The 18,487-nt window shown below is 39.7% G+C and overlaps 1 protein-coding gene across 2 annotated transcripts in view; it reads left to right on the top strand.

Moving 5' to 3' along the window:
• MGAT5B (alpha-1,6-mannosylglycoprotein 6-beta-N-acetylglucosaminyltransferase B) overlaps positions 1-18,487 on the top strand; it is a 245,105-nt gene that overhangs the window by 180,497 nt on the left and 46,121 nt on the right. For both annotated transcript variants that reach the window (XM_026702067.2, XM_087924789.1), the window contains exons 9-10: positions 5,726-5,857; positions 13,031-13,164. In XM_026702067.2, coding sequence (XP_026557852.1) covers positions 5,726-5,857; positions 13,031-13,164 — 266 coding nt within the window. The remainder of the gene's footprint in view (positions 1-5,725; positions 5,858-13,030; positions 13,165-18,487) is intronic.

The following is an 18,487-nucleotide window of genomic DNA, read 5'->3' as shown; positions in this document are numbered from 1 at the left end:
GTATACAAGTCTCATAAATACATAACCAAATGGAATGTGAGAAGGGAGCAATGTTTGTCAAGTGTCCTCATTCTGCTCCTGACCATGAACTTCCCTGAAGTTCAGCTCATCTGTGTCACATTGAACTCCTGTATGCCAAGTATGCTTTTCCCCATTAGCCCAATCTGTCACCATACTGAACAACAGTGATGGTAATGCACACATTTGTCTTACTCCTGTTTTGATTGTTAAGGAGCAAGCATTGACAGCTCCTCAGCTAGCATTGTCCATGTTTCCTATCTGTTGTCCATGTTTTTTCTTCATAGAGCAAGGCTAGCATGGTGACTGCATTTTATCTTTGTTTTCACACTGATGTTTTTCTTCTTCTAGAAGCACACTGTAAGCTAGAAAAAGTGCCTTGAGCTTTACCAATTTGTGCAGCAGCATTAGTGCAGAGATAGAAGAGCCTAGGTACTTGAACTCATGCGCCCGCTCTATTGATGCACCTTAAGAGGCAAGGTTAATTTGATGCCATCAGGTGACATAGTGTAGATTATTTTTTGGGGGGGTATTTATTCATATCCTGAGCTCTCTGCTGCTTTGCTTATGACATCTAGTAACTCCTGTTCTGATCCCTCTGTGAAAACAACACCATCAGTATATGTTGTTTCTGTAAAGTTCAGATCATCTGTGTTACATTAAAATGCTGTATGCCAAGGATGCTTTTCCCTTTTATCCAATCTATCACCTTACTGAACAGTAATGTCTTACTCCTGTTTGACTCTTAAAGAGCCTGCCCTGTAACATTCCCAGGAGTGCTGTCATAAAAGGCAGCAATGATTCAGATGAGTTTCAGTAGAAGAGAATATAAGTAGCTCAGGGTTAAACTGTGGAATCCTTAGTGCTTGCTGAGCTTAATTTTTTTCCTTGCAGGCATTTTGCTATCTGACTAGTTAACAACTAAACTAGGTAACCAATGAAAGCCCTCTAAAATATCTTAAATAAATCAAAAGACCCAGCATCCCAAGAAGGAAAAAACAGGAGGAGTCATCTACCACATACAGTGTAAAGTACTGTATCAACCACTATGTAGCACAGACAAGCAGGAGACTAGCACAGCTCATCCATGAATACCAACTAGCAATCATAAGACAAGATGAAAAATCCTTATTCTCACAATACATGAACAGACTCAATCATAGACTCAACTGGAAACCTGTGAGGATAGTAGACCAAGCTAAATCCAAAACTACTAGGGAATTCCTGGAATCTTGGAACTCAGACCCATTAGCCATCAGTAGGCACATAGTGATAAACCACATTTACACACCATTTGAAAGACACAATAAAATAAGCAAAGAAGGAAACAAAATCACCAGAACATATCCTCTTCAGCAGCCAACACCCAGATAAGCAGGGATTAACACCAGACAAATGAAAACCTTATCCTAATGAAAGAATGACCAAGGGGAAAACCACACCCACTAGCAGGACAAGTTATACTGTATATAAATGAGCAAACACAATTTCACTGGTGCTGATGATGTCACCTAGATGGCAGTGATGGTATTCTACCAGTTCGGCCCAGTTCTGCTGAGCCGGGAGAGCTGATGAGCAGCAGAAACGAACTGGTTCTCTCTGACACGCTGCTATTGGGCCCTCCCACCCGCCTGCCAGGGCTCCCATACTCACCTTTATCCCCTGCTTTTGAAGCGCAGCTGCTTTGCACAACGGAGCAGATTGCCGCGCATCAAGCAACAGGGAGAGTGCAGGAATGCAGGAAGCAAGTCAGAAAGCGTCTGTGCAAAGTGTGCATTTGGCACACATGCACACACACACACACACAAAATGTGTGTGAGCATGCAAAGCACACCCACCAAGGTACGCCTACCGAAAAGGGTGGTAAACATGTTTGAAATGTACCACTGCAAGATGGCTAATGAAACATCTGAAAGCAAACAACCATTCTCAGAGAGAATCAGATGTGTTTACTGGGTTTGCCAGATGCCATTTTAACTTTCTACCAAAGGCTAATCTGCCTTCATTGCTTCCAAGGGCTCAGGTCCTGCGTTTTTAAGCCATTGAATATTGCATTGTTCTGTTTTTATTTGGCTCAGATTCACAGGCAATATTAGGGGATGGTCTTAGATCATCGAGTTCCCAATCTAATGCAGCTAATGGATTACATTTTAAATCTAAATCAAAACACTGTTTCTGTCATTGTAGAATTTTCTGTTGTTTTAGCAAGTCACTCAGTTGCATTGCAAATCCTCATTCTGGGATAACTAGCCTTTCCCGATAGCAATACCACTTAGACTTATATACTGTTTCACAATTGCTTTCCAGCCCCCTCTAAGCAGTTTACAGAGTCAGCATACTGCACCCCAACAATTTGGGTCCTTCCAGAAGGATGGAGGGCTGAGTCAATCTTGAGTCTGGTGAGATTCTATCTGCCAAACTGCTAGCAGCTGATCAGCTGAAGTCACACCTGCAGTGCTGCACTCTAACCACTGCGCCACTGTGGCTCTGATAGTACTTTCCAAGTTGAAAAGAATGAATTTTGGTCACAGTGCCAGTGTCTTTTGTAGCCAGCACCTCTGCAGCTATGTTATCCACATAAGGCTCCTTTTCACTTCTACCTTTTTTACGGATTTGTTTTGTCAGCTTTTTTGACCTTGTTGGATTTGCAAGATTAGCCACAGATTTTTCTTCATTTCAAGTCCATTGTGTCACCTGTCATCTGTTTTTTAGTGCTATCCTTCTTCCCACAAGGGCAGATAATTTCTCTTGGTGCATTGATGATGTCTCTGATTTCAAGCCTCTGCTCCTCCACATTGTCATCACCTTGATTTGGGAGCAGGGCCTCAGATCTGTTATACAGTGCTATCTGAAATGCTTCGTGGTGTTGCTGAAGTGGCAGCAAGTTCAACAGGAGTTAAGGTGGTAGATGGCACTGTGATACAGCTTTCAATTTAATCAGCATCAAACCAGGTGATGATCAGACCCTTCTTCTGCACCTTTCAACACCTGGACATCATTAGCAGCAGGCCTAAAGTGTTTGCCAATCAGGATTGGAAACATAGACTGTAGAAGCACCACTTAGTGCGTGTGAATATCAAGTTAATGGATGATTGGGCTTGGCTGGAATAAATTGTTTCATATGACCAGTGAGTTTAATGACGCAGAGCATTTTTGATCATGCTAACAGACCAAAATGTTTTCACAATTACTTCCAGGAAAACCACAGTTTATTAATCTGTGTATTTAGATCACCCGCCAAAATGAAGAAGTCTCTTTTGAGGGTTTTGTGGTTCAGTATGAAAAAATGGTCTGTTTTGTCTTCACTTACACATCTCTTTGGTACATAGGGTCCAGTGATAGTGATTAGTACAATTTCATTGAATTAAGGGATCTGTCAGTTTTGGTTTTGGAGCAAGTTTTCCAGGAGTCTTTTACAAAGGCTGAGTCTTTAATGCCAACCATAGAAAAACAAACTCTATAAAAAAGCAAATAGTGTCCATCAAAAGCATGTAAGCCAGCACAGTTATCTCCCACACATTATCAAGAAATCAGACAATTGTAGTAGAATATACTCAAGATAAGGCTCCTTTGCAGATCAAAATGGCAATACAGTCCAGACTGTTTCAAAGGATGTTGTTGAGTTGTTTTATCCACTATTGGCTGTGAATCCTACTGCTTGTAGCGGATATTCATACCAGAATAATACAGGTACGTGAATTTGGAACCATTTAGGTTGTAAATCTCCTTCCTGCTAGATTGATGCAGTTGCATCTGAGTTGAAATTGCCACTATAGTAGTACATGTGGGCAGTTTGGTGCAGTCTCTTTTCACTTGGACACCACTTAAGATGTTCTGTGTGACAAGGTTGACAGTATTCTTTGGTGTTGCAATTTTCTGGGTGATATCCAGAGCCTTAGGACAATGTGATACCCAATGTGTGTAACCACCAGCCACAGAGATATATTTTCTAGTGATATGCATTTTAATACTATCCTGGTAATTGTCAATACCAGCAAGTCAACTCTTCCAGACACAATAGTTTTCATTCATTTGGGACACAGTGCCATAATAAAAAAATTCATACTGTTTGGCAGAGAACAGCCATCATTCGTAGGCTATTCCCCCTAATATTATGGATGGAGAAGTGAATGTACCCGATTTCATTGAAGTTAGGGCTAGGCCAGAAAAAAATATACCACATTTAATAATTATTTTTTTACATATCAGATACATATCAAAATAATAATTTTTTTACATATCAGATAAAAGAATGCTAGAACCATACATAAAATCAAAGCAAACCCAATAAAACGTAAAAACATATCCTAATGGGAAGGGTGATCTTTCTTATTTTCCCATACAGCAAACTCTTTCTGAAATCTGGAAGTCAGGGTGGAAGGAAAAAAGAAAGAATGAAAAATGTGATCCTTTAAATTAGGTTCCCTTAAAATGCTACAATTTGCAAAAGATGGGCAGGGTGTCAATTCTTTTTGGCACTTTCTCTGCCAACTCAGTTTTGCTGACATTACAGACCGCATCTTCTTTCCCTGCCCTTCCTCTTCTCTTCTCCTCTCCTTCCCTTCATAGTCTCCACTGCACAGAATCAGGTCTGATAAAGTTTTGCATAAATGTTTTGTGCAGAATTCCTTATCCTCTAAAAAAAAAAGAGGAGTTTTTTTTTTTTAAAAAAAAACCCACATAGAAGATTGAGAATTCTGGAATCGTTGTTTTGTATACATCATGCATGGAGAGGCATTTTGGGTGACCCTCATTCACTGCCTTATGCACCCCAGGGAGTCTGTGACCTACTCTCCAAAAACACAGCCCTAGGCAATAAATCTGGCTACAATCATATAAGCAATTAATTGGGAGGCAGCCCAACTGAATTCTCAGTGAACATGATTTGAATTAAGCCTTTCAGGGCTTGTTGGTTCTTTCTTGGAAACGGATGGTTCAGCTTAGAGTCTATCTTATATATTTCAATATGGCCATTTTTGTATAACACCTCCAAACCAGAATTTTTGTTAATGAAATCACTGTTTTTCACCTGTCTATATCACAGTTTAATGTTGCAGTTTGGTTTGGGCCTGGACAATCTAGAACTGTGCCTCCTATGGTCTGATCTAAGCATAGTACACAAAATTGTCTGTTACAATGTCTTACTTGTCAATGACTTCTTCAATCTCAATCACAATAATACACGGGCAAACAATCGATATAAACTCAAAGTAAACCACTTCAAACTCGATTGCAGAAAATACAACTTCAGCAACAGAGTGGTCAAAGCCTGGAATGCCCTACCCAACTTCGTTGTTACAGTCTCAACCCCTCACAGCTTCAACATCAAACTGTCTACTGTGGATCTCACCCCATTCCTAAGAGGTCCTTAATGGGGCATGCATAAACACACCAGTGTGCCTACTGTCCCTGTCTTACTGTCCCCATTTATCTGTATTTACTCCCTTTGTCCTTGTTGATGTTCATACTTATACTTGTTATCTTTTACATATTTGACAAAAAAATAAAATAAAAATATAGTCAGTCAGTGGCTGGGTTCTTATAACTTATTGAATCACAAACTAACCAAATCTATTTAGCTGGGTTGTGTGAACCCCGCCTATGTAGAATAGTAATTATTTCCCAAGTGGTTTCACAGTGTTAATTCTTCTGAACAGATTGTCCTATTTCTGTGCACAAATGCAACTCATCCCTTTATTCTTTCCAGTAACTTAGGAGTGCCACCTGGTCGAGGTAATTGTCCCTTGATGGTTCCTCTGCCCTTTGATCTCATTTATACGGACTACCATGGACTGCAGCAGATGAAACAGCATATGGGCCTCTCCTTTAAAAAATACAGGTAAGAACTGACATCCCCTGATCCTGTTTTGCAACATATCTGGTGAAAGGGAGAAAGACAGTACTGGCTGACAGATGTACAAGTTTACTACTGTGGAATCAGTTTCCCATAGAAATAAGATCAGCATCTACCTTGTTAATTTAAGTAGAGAAGACATATTTTTGAAAGCAGGAATTCTGGGATTGATATGGAAGATGTATGTAACTAGAGTATATATGGGCATTTCTTCTAAGAATGTAGTCATGATTACATTTTCATTTATGTGAAGTTGTTATTATAATATAATATGTTATAAGCCACCTAGAGACATTGGATACAAGATGGAGGCAAATAAATTTCATAATAAATACATATGTACGTACATACATACATAAATACATACATACATACATACATACATACATACATACATACATACATACATACATACGTACATACTGTAAGGCATCCAGGAAGTATCCATGATATCAATCACTCCAAGATATTTTCTCTCCAATTGGTTTATTCAGAAACAGACCTGGTATGTCTAAAACAATTTCCTAAAATGAAAATGTTACACAGAGTCCACCTTCTCTCCTTGCTTCTCTCCTCCCACTTCTACACTTCATAAATCACGAGAACCAATTAACTGCAACTGGAATTTCTTAATACAACACACAGAATAACCTTGAACTTTTCAACTCCTCCAACTCCCTTAAAAAAAATGTAGCAGCTGAATTTCAAAGCTGACATATACACTGTACAATTTATACAAATATACTCAGGGGTGGTATTCTACCAGTTCACACTGGTTCTATAGAACTGGTTGTTATGATTCTGCACAGTTCAGAGAACCGGCAAATCATGCCTCTGGCTGGCCCTGCCCCTCCCTGCCCACCCCTCCCCTCCCTGCCCAGTCAGTCCTTATTGCGCATTCCCGACATCATTGACTGCATTGTCACTCCCCCAGTCGCTCCTTAAGGTATTTTTCACCCTCCCAATGATCAGCTATTTTGATGATCAGCTGTGCTGGGATCCCCCTTGCTGTCTTACTGCTTCGCCCAGGAGCCTTCCCTGAGGCCCAGAAGGCAAAAAGGGGCACACGGGGGTGGGGAAGGTGTGATGCAAAAAAAAAAAAAGAATAAGCCACACCCACCCAGGCACATGGCCATGCCCACCTAGCCATGCCCACAGAACTGGTTGTTAAAAAATTTGAATCCCACCCTGAATATACTGTATACTGTACCACTTTTGTAAATTACTGAAAACTGATTTTTGAATGAAACTGCATAAAATCCATGTAATCTTAAATATAGACAATCATGCTTAAGTTTAGTGACCGTCTGAAGTTACAACAGACTTCCTCAAACCTATCTATGAATCAGTTTAAAATTCCAATGGCCACACACACATGTACAAAGTTACTTGATTGCATTTTGGGTGCTTGGCAACCAGCTCATCTTTATGACTGTTTGCAGTCACGCAACTACAAGTTTTGGTGTTTTTCCCCTAGTTTCCAGCACTTATTTCTGGTTTCCAGCAAAAACGTCTAGTGTAGAAAACAAATTTGCTTAATGCCCATAGCATTCATTTAATGACCACTGCAAGATAGTACAACTGGGCATGGTGATGTGGTGACTTGTTTAGTGACCACCATGATTAACAACCATAGTTCCAGGCTCAATCACAGTCATAATTCAAGGACCAGCTATATATCTCTTAGGTGCTTTCTATTTTTGGATATTCCAGCCTTCAGATCCATTCCGCTAACTCTGTCATGCATTGGAAATTTTCTTTGTTATTTCAATCATCAAAACTTTCCTCATCACAATTCTGTGGTCCTTTCTAGGTTGGTCAGCTGAGAAATTTTTACACATCAGGATTTTAATGCTAAATCCTTGGAAACTGAATTTGATAACGGGTTATGGAAGCATGGAGAAAAGCTGCTTAATATTTTCCCCTGCAAGCCCTCTTCCAAAGTCATGTTTCATCCATATATAGAAGGAATGGGATCATAGATAGTTTGAGGCGAAACCCGGAACCAATTATAAGATTGCTTGGACATTTTTCTTGATTCCCATCCTAAAGAAGAGCATGAATGCTTATTTAAAAAATATCAAAACATCTCATTTAAGAAATTGTTTTTTCTTACAAGGCTCAAGGTTTGATTTATATCTGTATTAGACAAGATGATTGGTCCACATACATTGTACTTCAAATCCCGTCAACCTTAACCAGCATGGCCTAAATGATACAGAACTGTGGTGATTTCATTCCCCCAAAATATGGAGGTTATATGTTGCCTGGTCTTTGTACTGCAGGTCATGCTGAAACTTCTCTCCATTTCCCTGTTTTTCTGATGGTACCACAACAGCAACAACAAATGATTCTCCTTTGACTTCATGGGCCAAATTCCTTTTCCTTGCTTTGTTCACTCAGTCACTGATCAGACTATCTTTATTTCAACCTGTTATATCTTTCTCCTTTTCCTAGCTTCATAGACACAGAACAAATCTATTTTTTTCCTCCTTTGATTTCTTCCTTTAAACCCATTGCCATTTATTCTTCTTACATTCCAGGCTGTAGTCTTTCCAGAGTCATGACTGACATACAAAGCGCCCTTGTGCAGAATTTCACTTAACACCCCCTCCCCCCAAAACCCTCACATTTAAAAAATATTTAGAATATTGCACCTGCTTCAGTTTCACAGATGGTCTCTTTCTATAAAATAGGGTGGTGTGGTTTTGGAAACAATTGGTGCAGAGGTGGTATTCAGCAGGTTCTGACCAGTTCTGGAGAACCAGTAGCGGAAATTTTGAGTAGTTTGGAGAACTGGCAAATGCCACGTCTGACCGGAGATTTTACAGTATCCTTCCCCTGCCACGCCCACTAAACTGGTAGTAAAAAAAAATTGAATCCCACCACTGAATTGATGCCCCTCTATGTACAGAATGCAAAATAAGAGAGCTGGAAGGACCTTGGAGAGCTCCTGCTCAAGCAGGAAGCCCTGTATCATGAAGTGCCCTTGGGCAGGGTGGCACAATGTGTTCATTGTGTTTTGTGATCCTGAATCTTCCACATGGCTTGGTTGCCAACAGAAGTCCCATTTTAGACTTGGTTTGCCCATTATGGCTTTGGGCAGTTGGTATGTTCATGTACGTTTAGGGAGGAAGGCCACGGGGTGTTGATTAAGTTCCCAGCCTTATTTATACATGCAGCATTCCCAGTGCTAATATCGCTGGATGGTACTCACCATGCGGAACCTTTAAATTTCTATGTTTCTGCCTAGAATACCAATTCCTTTGAAATCTATAGCCAGTATTTGACACTTCTCAGAGCAGAGAGTAGAGTGATTTTCTTTCAATGGCTGTTCTCTTAATAAATGGGTTTCGCCTGTTATTTGCTTTTTCAAGGAAACAAAATGGACTGTACTATTCCCTTGCTGTACCTGGACGTTATTATTACATGCAGTTATTCCAAATTCTGAATGGGACTGAAACTGAAAATCCCTTTAGCCTTTCTTTCTCCTTTGAAGCAAGGAGAAGTACATTTCCAACACATCCTTAAGATTTACGCTTCCAAACCTTGACTATCTCCATGACTGGGACAGCTGGTCAATTGCACACTCAATGGAGATTCTGTTTCCCAGCTGCCATTGTCCCAGCTGCCATTGTCACATGTTATGTTGTGCTTACAATGGCAAAAGAGCAAAGTTATACATTGTTCTCAAAAGAGAAATTATCACCATCATCATCAGCCTCAGGCTTTCGAGGGAAGAGGCAAGAGTTTGGGTGTTCGGTGTGTGAAGAGATCAGAGGGAACTAATGGATCAGCCTTCTGATGTTTACATTCTGTAAACATCACAAAAAAAAAGAAAAAGTGACCGTTAAAGGGACAAAGTCATCTTTATTTTGCCTTCCCACCCCACCCCCCAGTACTAAAAATACAGGAAAACAAAGCAAAATGACCCAACTCTCTGTCTCTTGTCAGATCATTTGCTAGCAAAATTTGGGATTTCATTTTAGCACTGATAGTATCTTTTTCTTCTCCCACCTGCCACCCCTGCTATCCTTCATGATTGTTGTTCAAAAATATCACGTCGTGTTATAGCTTTTATTATAAACCAGTTTTTCTTGTGTATTTTGCTTGACCTAAGAGAGCAGAGTTGGGATTCTGATGCTTGATTCATATTTGCTGTATGCTCAGATCTTGCTCTCTTCCTTTCCCAATCTCGAACTCTTTTGATTGGCTTGAGAATATCCAGAGGCGTGTGAGGATTGGGGTGGGACAAAATGGTAAGCTCCTGCCCTCCAGTGCCCATGCAGCCTAAAGAGTCACTGTAGCACGCAGTGGAAAGACTCACAGATATTCCATGCAAGGAGGAGTGAAGAAGAAAGGTAAAAACAATGAGAAGACTCCATCTCTTTTTCCTCTTCTTTGCATATTGATAGTTGCATGCTTCCAGAACGACTCTGTACTATTGACATTATACACTCATCTTTTATTGGCAAATAGAAACAAAAACCACAATGTACAGATAGAGAAAACAGAATTCCTGTGCAACTACAAATGAAATTGTATTTTTTTTAAAAAGACTTCTTTTAAAACATATTAGAATTCACACAGTGATTTAATGGGGAGAGAGAGAGAGAGAGAGAGAGGCACTCTGTCCCTGCCCATATATCTGGGTAATTGGGTAGATGAATTCAAACATCAGCAGAATGGGTAGAATCAAGTTCTTGGTTCGCTTTTTGTTTAGAGGGAGAGGTTGAATGGTGAATTTTAATGGAGAGAGATGCTAATAATGATCCTTAAATTTATCTTACAGTTCCCTAACAGGAAAAAGCAAATCCCATCCATTCTAAGGGTGTTTGGGAGGACACAATATTACTCTAGGGGACTAGAGGTTATGTAGTTATGAAACAGATCAAGAAGATTGAAGAAAACCACACAGATACACTGTCAGTACATATACAGATAAAGCAGGCTAGATTCCATGATTCAAACTAACATACATTGTACATAATTTTTTTAATATAATGTTTTGATTTGTAATGCACTTCCATGGGAACTGAAATCTGTCACCGATCCAGATTTGGGGTGGGAGGGTTCTTTATGCTTTGTTTTGGGGAAGTATTGCTTGAGATCTTTTCTCTCCCCTGCCCTTTACTTTACACTTTCTTTTGATCCAACAGCTGTTCTCTGAGGAAATACATGGTTGCAGAGGCTATTTACAGACTAATATTATTCACTGCACAAGCTTTTAAGTGCAAGATATACATGGAGTTGACTGTAGATTAATGGAGTGGCAAATTTAATAGTAAAAACTCCATGAAGTCTAGTGGCTCCTATTGTCTTTGTTGCATGCTATGCTTCATTTTGCAAGCTCTGTTTTAAAAGCACATTTTTAAAAAATTCATGACTATGGTTTCTCAAGAAAAAGAGAGTCTTAGAGCTTCTCCTTTGTCTGCATTAACATTTGTTTGTTGCTAGTTCCATTAACTCAATTCTGAGCAGCTCACAAGCTGCAAAATACAAAATAATCTATAAATAATACGATAAGCAAATACCAAAAACATCAAAATGTAACATAATCATTCAAACTGCAGCAATTCAACCCCATAATCGTAAAGCATTTGGGCTATTTTATACCAGATTATACGTCACAGAGGCGTATTTCTAATTCATGTTGGAAAACTCAAATTTGAGTGGTATTTTGGGCACCAGGAGTGGTGGGAGAGGGGCAGATCTTTATAGCTGGTGGGGGAGGGGGTGCGTTTTACAGAAGGGGAGATCTCAGAAAATGCTAACTTCCAGGTTTCCTCTCATTGCCACTTATGGCTGGTGGGGACTGTCAGCAAATCTTTTGGGTAGAATACCTCAGGCAGATGGATTCTGTTCAGAGTGAACTGGTCTTGTGGATAACCAGGCCCCAAACAATAGCAATGGCACTTAGACTTATATACCACTTCACAGTGCTTTTACAGCCCTCTCTAAGCAGTTTACAGAGTCAGCATATCACCCCAAACAATACGGGTCTTCATTTTACCCGCCTTGGAAGGATGGAAGGCAATTTGAAATATTGCAACCAGCTCCTTGAATTGCACCTAAAAACAAGCCAATGGTCTCTTGTTGTTACATGGCTCCTCCTATTAACATTCATGAATATGATTTCTCAAGAAAAAAGGAGTCTTAGCTATCTTCAAGAACAGATCCCACTCATTCCTGCATTCATTGAGTCAATGGAAAAAAGTATGCTGGCATAAAATGTACTACACTGATGGCTGAACTTAATAGCTCTTTGTAACAGTTGGTGAGATGGAGATGGGTGCCTGAGACATAGGATTTAGCCATCTTTCAAGTATCCTGAGTGACAAATCACTGAGAAGTGCTCATTACATATAATCTGTCTTTTGAGCTGATGACACACAGGCTAGAATTTTTCTGAAAGAGCATTAAACTCAGGTCCAAAACTAACTTGGGCATGGGTTACATACATCGTCTGAAATGGAAAGGAAGAGAGCCGTGATGGCACAATGGTTAGAATGCCCACTGCCAGGAATTTGATCCTGACCAGCTCAAGGGTAACTCAGCCTTCCATCCTTCTGAGGTGGGTAAAATGAGGACCCAGATTGTTGGGGGCAATATGCTGGCTTTGTAAACTACTTAGAGAGAGCTGTAAAGCACTGTGAAGCGGTATATGAGTCTAAGGGCTATTGCTATTGCTAAGAGAAGTTGTGCAAAGCACTGGGGACACATTCTTCTGTTTCTGGCAATGCATTTCCTTAGTGCCTGACTGCTAAGGCTACTCTTGGACATGAGTCTAATGTCGAACTAGGATGTTATAGTGATTAAGCTGCTGGATTGGCATTGGAGAGACCCAGGTTTGGAGTACTCCTCAACCATGGAAATTCATCAGGTGTGTTTGTGCCATATTTCTTTCTGCCAACTATTGGTTGCTATTGTGAGGACAAATAAAAAGCAGGAATAATAAGTGCAGCCTTTGAACAAAAAGCAAGATATATCTCTACGAAACAAGCAAACAAATAAACAGGTCCCCGGTGCAAGAAGTTTATAATTATTCATTGAAGATCACAGGAATCCTAAATTACATAATAGGGTACTTCCACTTAAGAAAGCATGACTTTCAAAGATGTCAGTGTTATAGGTTTCCCCTCTTATTCTCTTACACAGATGCCGTGTTCGAGTAATTGATACTTTTGGGACTGAACCTGCATACAACCATGAGGAATATGCCACTCTACATGGATATCGAACAAACTGGGGCTATTGGAACCTCCATCCTAAGCAGTTCATGACAATGTTTCGTAAGTGATTTTTATATTCATTGTGGTTATCATGTGGGATAACAAGGTAAGAACCTTCCTAGGTTTCCAGAGTGGAAATACAGAAATCTCCAGGAAGCTCTATATGAAGAACCCAAAAAACAAACCTCCTCCACTATGTTCTGTCCGAAGTCCCTTTTGAAATGTGTTTTTGGGATCCTTCAGCTGGTCTAGAATGCTGAACATTGCCTGTTGACTACTTATATGAAGCATGGATCACTATCTGAACGCTATTCAATGTACTATTCATTCTGTAAACCTCAGAACTGTCTTTGTCTGTCCCAGAAGGCAGGGGTGGGATGCTACTGGTTTGGCCCAGTTCTGAAGAGCAGCAGACACCGAACCGGTTCAGTGTCTGTTGCTCTGTTTGGCCCAGCTGCCCGCCTGGGCTCTTGACTGTCCTTTATTTCCTGCTTTTTCAACTTCAGCTGCTTTGCACAGCATGGCTGAGGTTGAAAAAGCAGGAAAGAAGAGGATTTTCAAATGCTGTGCACCCACGCACAGCGCTTCTTAGCTGTCCGGGTGGCACAGCTGAGGTTTTTTGGAAATGGTCTACACGCGTGTGCAAAATGAACTCTTACCAGGGGTGGGATTCTACCTGCTGTAGAGCCAGCAAATTGCACCACTGGATGACCCTGCCCTGCCCACTCACTCCTTACGTGGCATGCGCGCCATCAAACTTGCCTGCTAAGTTGCTATTTTTCCACCCCCCAACCATCAGCTGTTCTGCTGTGTCTGGAGATTTAGATTAGCTAAAAAGCAGACAATTGTTGGATTTCTTGCTTTCTAGCTAATCAAAAGGCAGAGCTGAGCCTGAAGCTTCTATTATTCAGTGCTGACTCAGGTAGCAGATGGCAGAAACACAGATCTCTGAATGAATCTGTGATTCTGTGAGCAACTCAATCTGCTTGCCTGCTTTGCCTGATTTGGGGTAAAAGTTGTTCTTTTTTATAAAAAAAATTCAATATTTACATAAATACTTATAATATTTACATACAAGCCGTATCCAGCCAGTCACATAACCACCAAGCCATGTCCAGTCAACAAGCCATGCCCAGCCAGTCACATGACCACCAGGCCACACCCACAAATTAGGCCACACCCACAGAACCAGTTGCTAAGAAATTTGAATCCCACCCCTGCCAGAAGGTGTGCCAAACTTGTGCTCTCCAAGCCTTATTTCTGCTTTTCGAGGAGTGGACACACATAAAGCAAAGAAAAATGTATTATCTGAACTCTTTTAGTGTTCCCTTCTTGTTACAGCACTGTTGCATCTTCAAAACATTCTTTGCTCTAAGACAAGCTTGGAGATTATACTTTGAGCAAACAATTATTGACCTCATTACCTGACCAGGTAATCAATCTATGATGCTATTTTTCACCACTGCTGATTGAACCAGGGGACCAGATCTGGGCTGCACAGATGATCCCATGAGAACAGTCAAAAGATACATATAATTCTAATATTTTGCTGTTGTCTAGTGACTGCACTGATTTTGTGGCAGCCCAGATCTGATCATATTTTTGAACCAGTAATTTGCATCAGGTTGACTGACTGACATTCAGTTCTGGAGACTAGGGAATAAAGTTGAAGCTGTGAAAAATGGAAAAATCCCAAAGGGACCACAAATACAGAAACTAAAAATACCCTTTTCCCTGAGATGCCTCTTGTTGTGTTAAGATATTCTGCCACTTGTGCACCTCTGTGCTGATTTCCCAAGGGCCCCAATAGGCAAATTTCCTGATTCACCCTACCCTTAACCTTGACAACGATACCCCAAGGATAAGTTGGCTTAATGGGGCCTGCCATTTTAATTAGCTTTCACTTTAGCTTTTAACTACCCACTCCCACTGTTCTGTTAATTATGTTTTCAGGCTACCCCAGTACCTACCTTTTTCCTCAGCATAGTTTGATCAACACTGCATGATTCCCATGCAAGTTTTTTTTTCTCTCTCTCTCTGTCTCCCTTTGGAAGTTGCCAAAATAACCAATCATTTTCACCTAGCTAAAACCCAATTGAAGCAGTAAGAGAGGGATGTGATGTTGTGGTCAAAACAATCTAAGGATCAAATGAGAAATGAAACAAATGGGCTTTTATAGATCGGCATCGTATTAGGTTTCTTAGGTCCCCTCCTTTGATATATTTTATTGCACAGAATCTGTCTCAGAATTCCCTGAGGATGTGATAAACTATCAGAAGAGGCAGGTGGGAAAATACACAGTTCCGAGTGGAAGGTTAAAGAGAGATGGGCTGCGGGAATGACAACAACCAGAAATCATTGTTAGAAGCAGGCAGGTTTCCTGGGAAAAGGCCAGCTATGTGTGGCCTGAAAATTGTAGCTCTAGTTTTAGTTAAGGATGGGTGACTTCATTGTTGCTAGGTCCCTGGAAATCAGTATGGTGAGAATCAACAATGTATTGGTTAGAAATGAAAAGGTTTTTTTGTAGTGAGATTAACTCATCCTTAGCTTCACAGGCAATCTCTTATAGTCAAAATGGATTTCTTTGTCCTATTTGTTAGCTTTGAGATGTGCTAGGCATGTCTGTAGGTTTTTCACTGATAATATGCCATTATCAATTTAGTTCTACTTAGGACAGATTTATCCAATATTACTATTTTATTTGTCAATAAACAAACTGTGATCCGTTGGGTCATTGTTTCAGAGATATTTTCTTACCAAAACAGAGAAACAGAATGACCAAAGGCAAAAAAGCAGTGACAGTGACAACAATTTTCAACTTCTTGACAGCTTTGCTGTGGTTGACTGCCCTCCCTCAGGTCATAGTGGGACTGGTCTACCTGGCCTCCAAAGGGCTAGGGTGGGATAAGTCTACCTGATCTTCAGCAGCCAAGGAAGAGGCTGGTGTACCTGGTCTCTGGAGTGCTACAGCAAAACCAGATTACTGAACATCTGGGCAACATTGTGGCAGCAGAGAAGCAACTACAAATTTGCTAAATTTCAATCCCACAGGAGTCATGAATTCCATGGATGGATTCCATAAATTAACCCATTTTATATCTTGGTTCAAAAATTGTTGCCTTATGATACACTGTTTTGCTCAGTTAAAGTTACAGACACAAAAGTTTCATTTGTAAATAAATGTTTTATGCATATACTTTTAACAAAGAGCACAGATTTTCATTGCATCCCTTTTTATCCTCGTAATAAATTGATCATGCAGGTTAGGCTGAGAGAGAAGATGAGTCCAGGATCACCCAATGAAAGGATCTCCACATGCAATAACCATAAACAAAGGGTAGAGGTTGGGTTACTGCCCCCATTTTGCCTCTTTTGGCCCTTTAGGATGCCCTTGCCAGGTGAACAAGAGTCAGTTTTAAGAGTGACTCTTAAAAGAGTGAAATTTCTGTCCTCCCAATCGGTCCAAAATTCTCACTATCCTAATTCCTCTAATAATATATATTGGCTGAGGGTGACATTTAGCAGTAATCATCTCATAACATTTTTCTTGTTTGTAATATTATGTCAGGGATATGCTCATGGGAATATTTTATCAAAGAATTAAGAATTATCTCTAAATAAACCAAGTGTGTTTTCTAATAAAGGTTCAAGCCTTGTTAACCACTATTCAGAAAGACCATTCTTATATGATTGACTCCAACATATATTTAAATACATGCAAAGGAAGCCGTGGATCTTTCCTGCCATCTCTTAAAAAGAAATATGGCATGCATAAGGGGATAAGAATGAGTTCTTTGTTGAGTTTGACAACATGCTGGGAAAGCAAGCAGACCAAGGAAGATGCTGGTTGGTGCTCCTTTTTTCTGCCAAGAGGCAGTCAAAACAAAGCCAAACTCAAAATCAGTGGTAGTAAAAATGTGTAGACAAAATAATAGTATAAAAATATGGATAAATGTAGCATAATGATTCTTTTTATTTTCAATATAAGAATTATACCTCTGGCTCAAACACACCCCAACCAGGCACCCTGATGAAATCTAGCTTCCTAATAAATGATAGCCATCCGTTTACTCGGAGCCAAGACACACTAAAAGCCTCCAATATAGGAAACACAATGTTGCCAGCCAATCAAGACAAAAAAAGCCACAAAACAGATAGAAGATATTAGAAACACCAATCAAGCAGAACACAGCAAACTCGAAGACCAATAAACACAGACCAAGACTCCCAACCAATCAGGATGAAGAAAAAACCATTCTGGCACAGCAGTAAGCTAGCACCAAATTTAAGACTGAAATGGCTGTGAAAGTCTGACTCACAGATGAACACAATACAGAAGCCTGATGATGGCAGATGAGATTCTGCCAAAACATGTGGCCGGGATTACATACTGTATAAATGACTTGAATTCGGGAGAAAGAAATATTCCTAATTGCACGAACCAAGTTGTGAGCATGCATACATACTCAAGGTTGAAATGAGTAGCCTATAGCTCTCCAGATGTCAATGGACTGCAGCTTCTATGATTCCTTACTATTGAGCATGCTTGTTAGAGTAGATAGAAATCTGACATCTGGAGGTCCATGTGATATTTTGGCACATATTTTGACTACAAAATGTACTGGGAATTAAATATACTCTATCATTCTTCCCTTTCTCCAAAGCTAGTACTGTTACATTTTCTTTTATTCCCCTTTTATTTTCTCTCAATAAATATGGGTTGTTCATGAAAATCTGATGAATCACTGATCCAGTAACAGGATCAATAGCAGATAGCTCTTGGTTTTAAGAAATTACCATTAATTATTTGATCTTCTTGTTATTTTAGATGAAACTTTATTCATGGAACCAGAAGTTGAATTGATCTTATAAACTGCAAACTATAGCATATTGTTGAATTAATCCTGCAACAAGTTTCAGTTCTAAAATAATTCAATTACCCAAACCTTTGAATTTTGGAAAAATACAACTTTAGCATCAATACAAGTCATTGAGTATGCCCAAATCATCAAAGCTTTGAAAACCTTCCAAACAATAATAAGAATTAGTATGGCCAGCCAAGTTTTCACTAAGATGTTTAAACACTTGTACCAAGTGCAAATTATGAGCCAAAATAAATTGTTATATAAAAGTAACATTTTTTTCAGGACTGATCTTTTGATTCTAAAAATTGTCCATCCTTCTTCAGACTGCTCATTCAACTATTATAGCTGTCGCATGAACAAAAAAATAAATAAAATTAAAGTGGTATTCTATTACAGAATGAAAAGTATCAGGTAAGAGAGGTATGAAATATATTAGTAGATTCATTTTTAAAATAAGGATATTTGATTTCTAAACCAACAAAGCTCCTCTCATGTGGATAGCCGGAGGATTGGTGGTA

The sequence above is a fragment of the Pseudonaja textilis genome, chromosome 2, assembly GCF_049901715.1.
Source record: "Pseudonaja textilis isolate UNSWEBS1 chromosome 2, rPseTex1.2, whole genome shotgun sequence".
In the NCBI taxonomy this organism is placed as follows: Eukaryota; Metazoa; Chordata; class Lepidosauria; order Squamata; family Elapidae; genus Pseudonaja; species Pseudonaja textilis.
The sequence above is the reverse complement of the archived record's forward strand: the minus strand, read 5'-3'. Positions and strand labels throughout refer to the sequence as shown.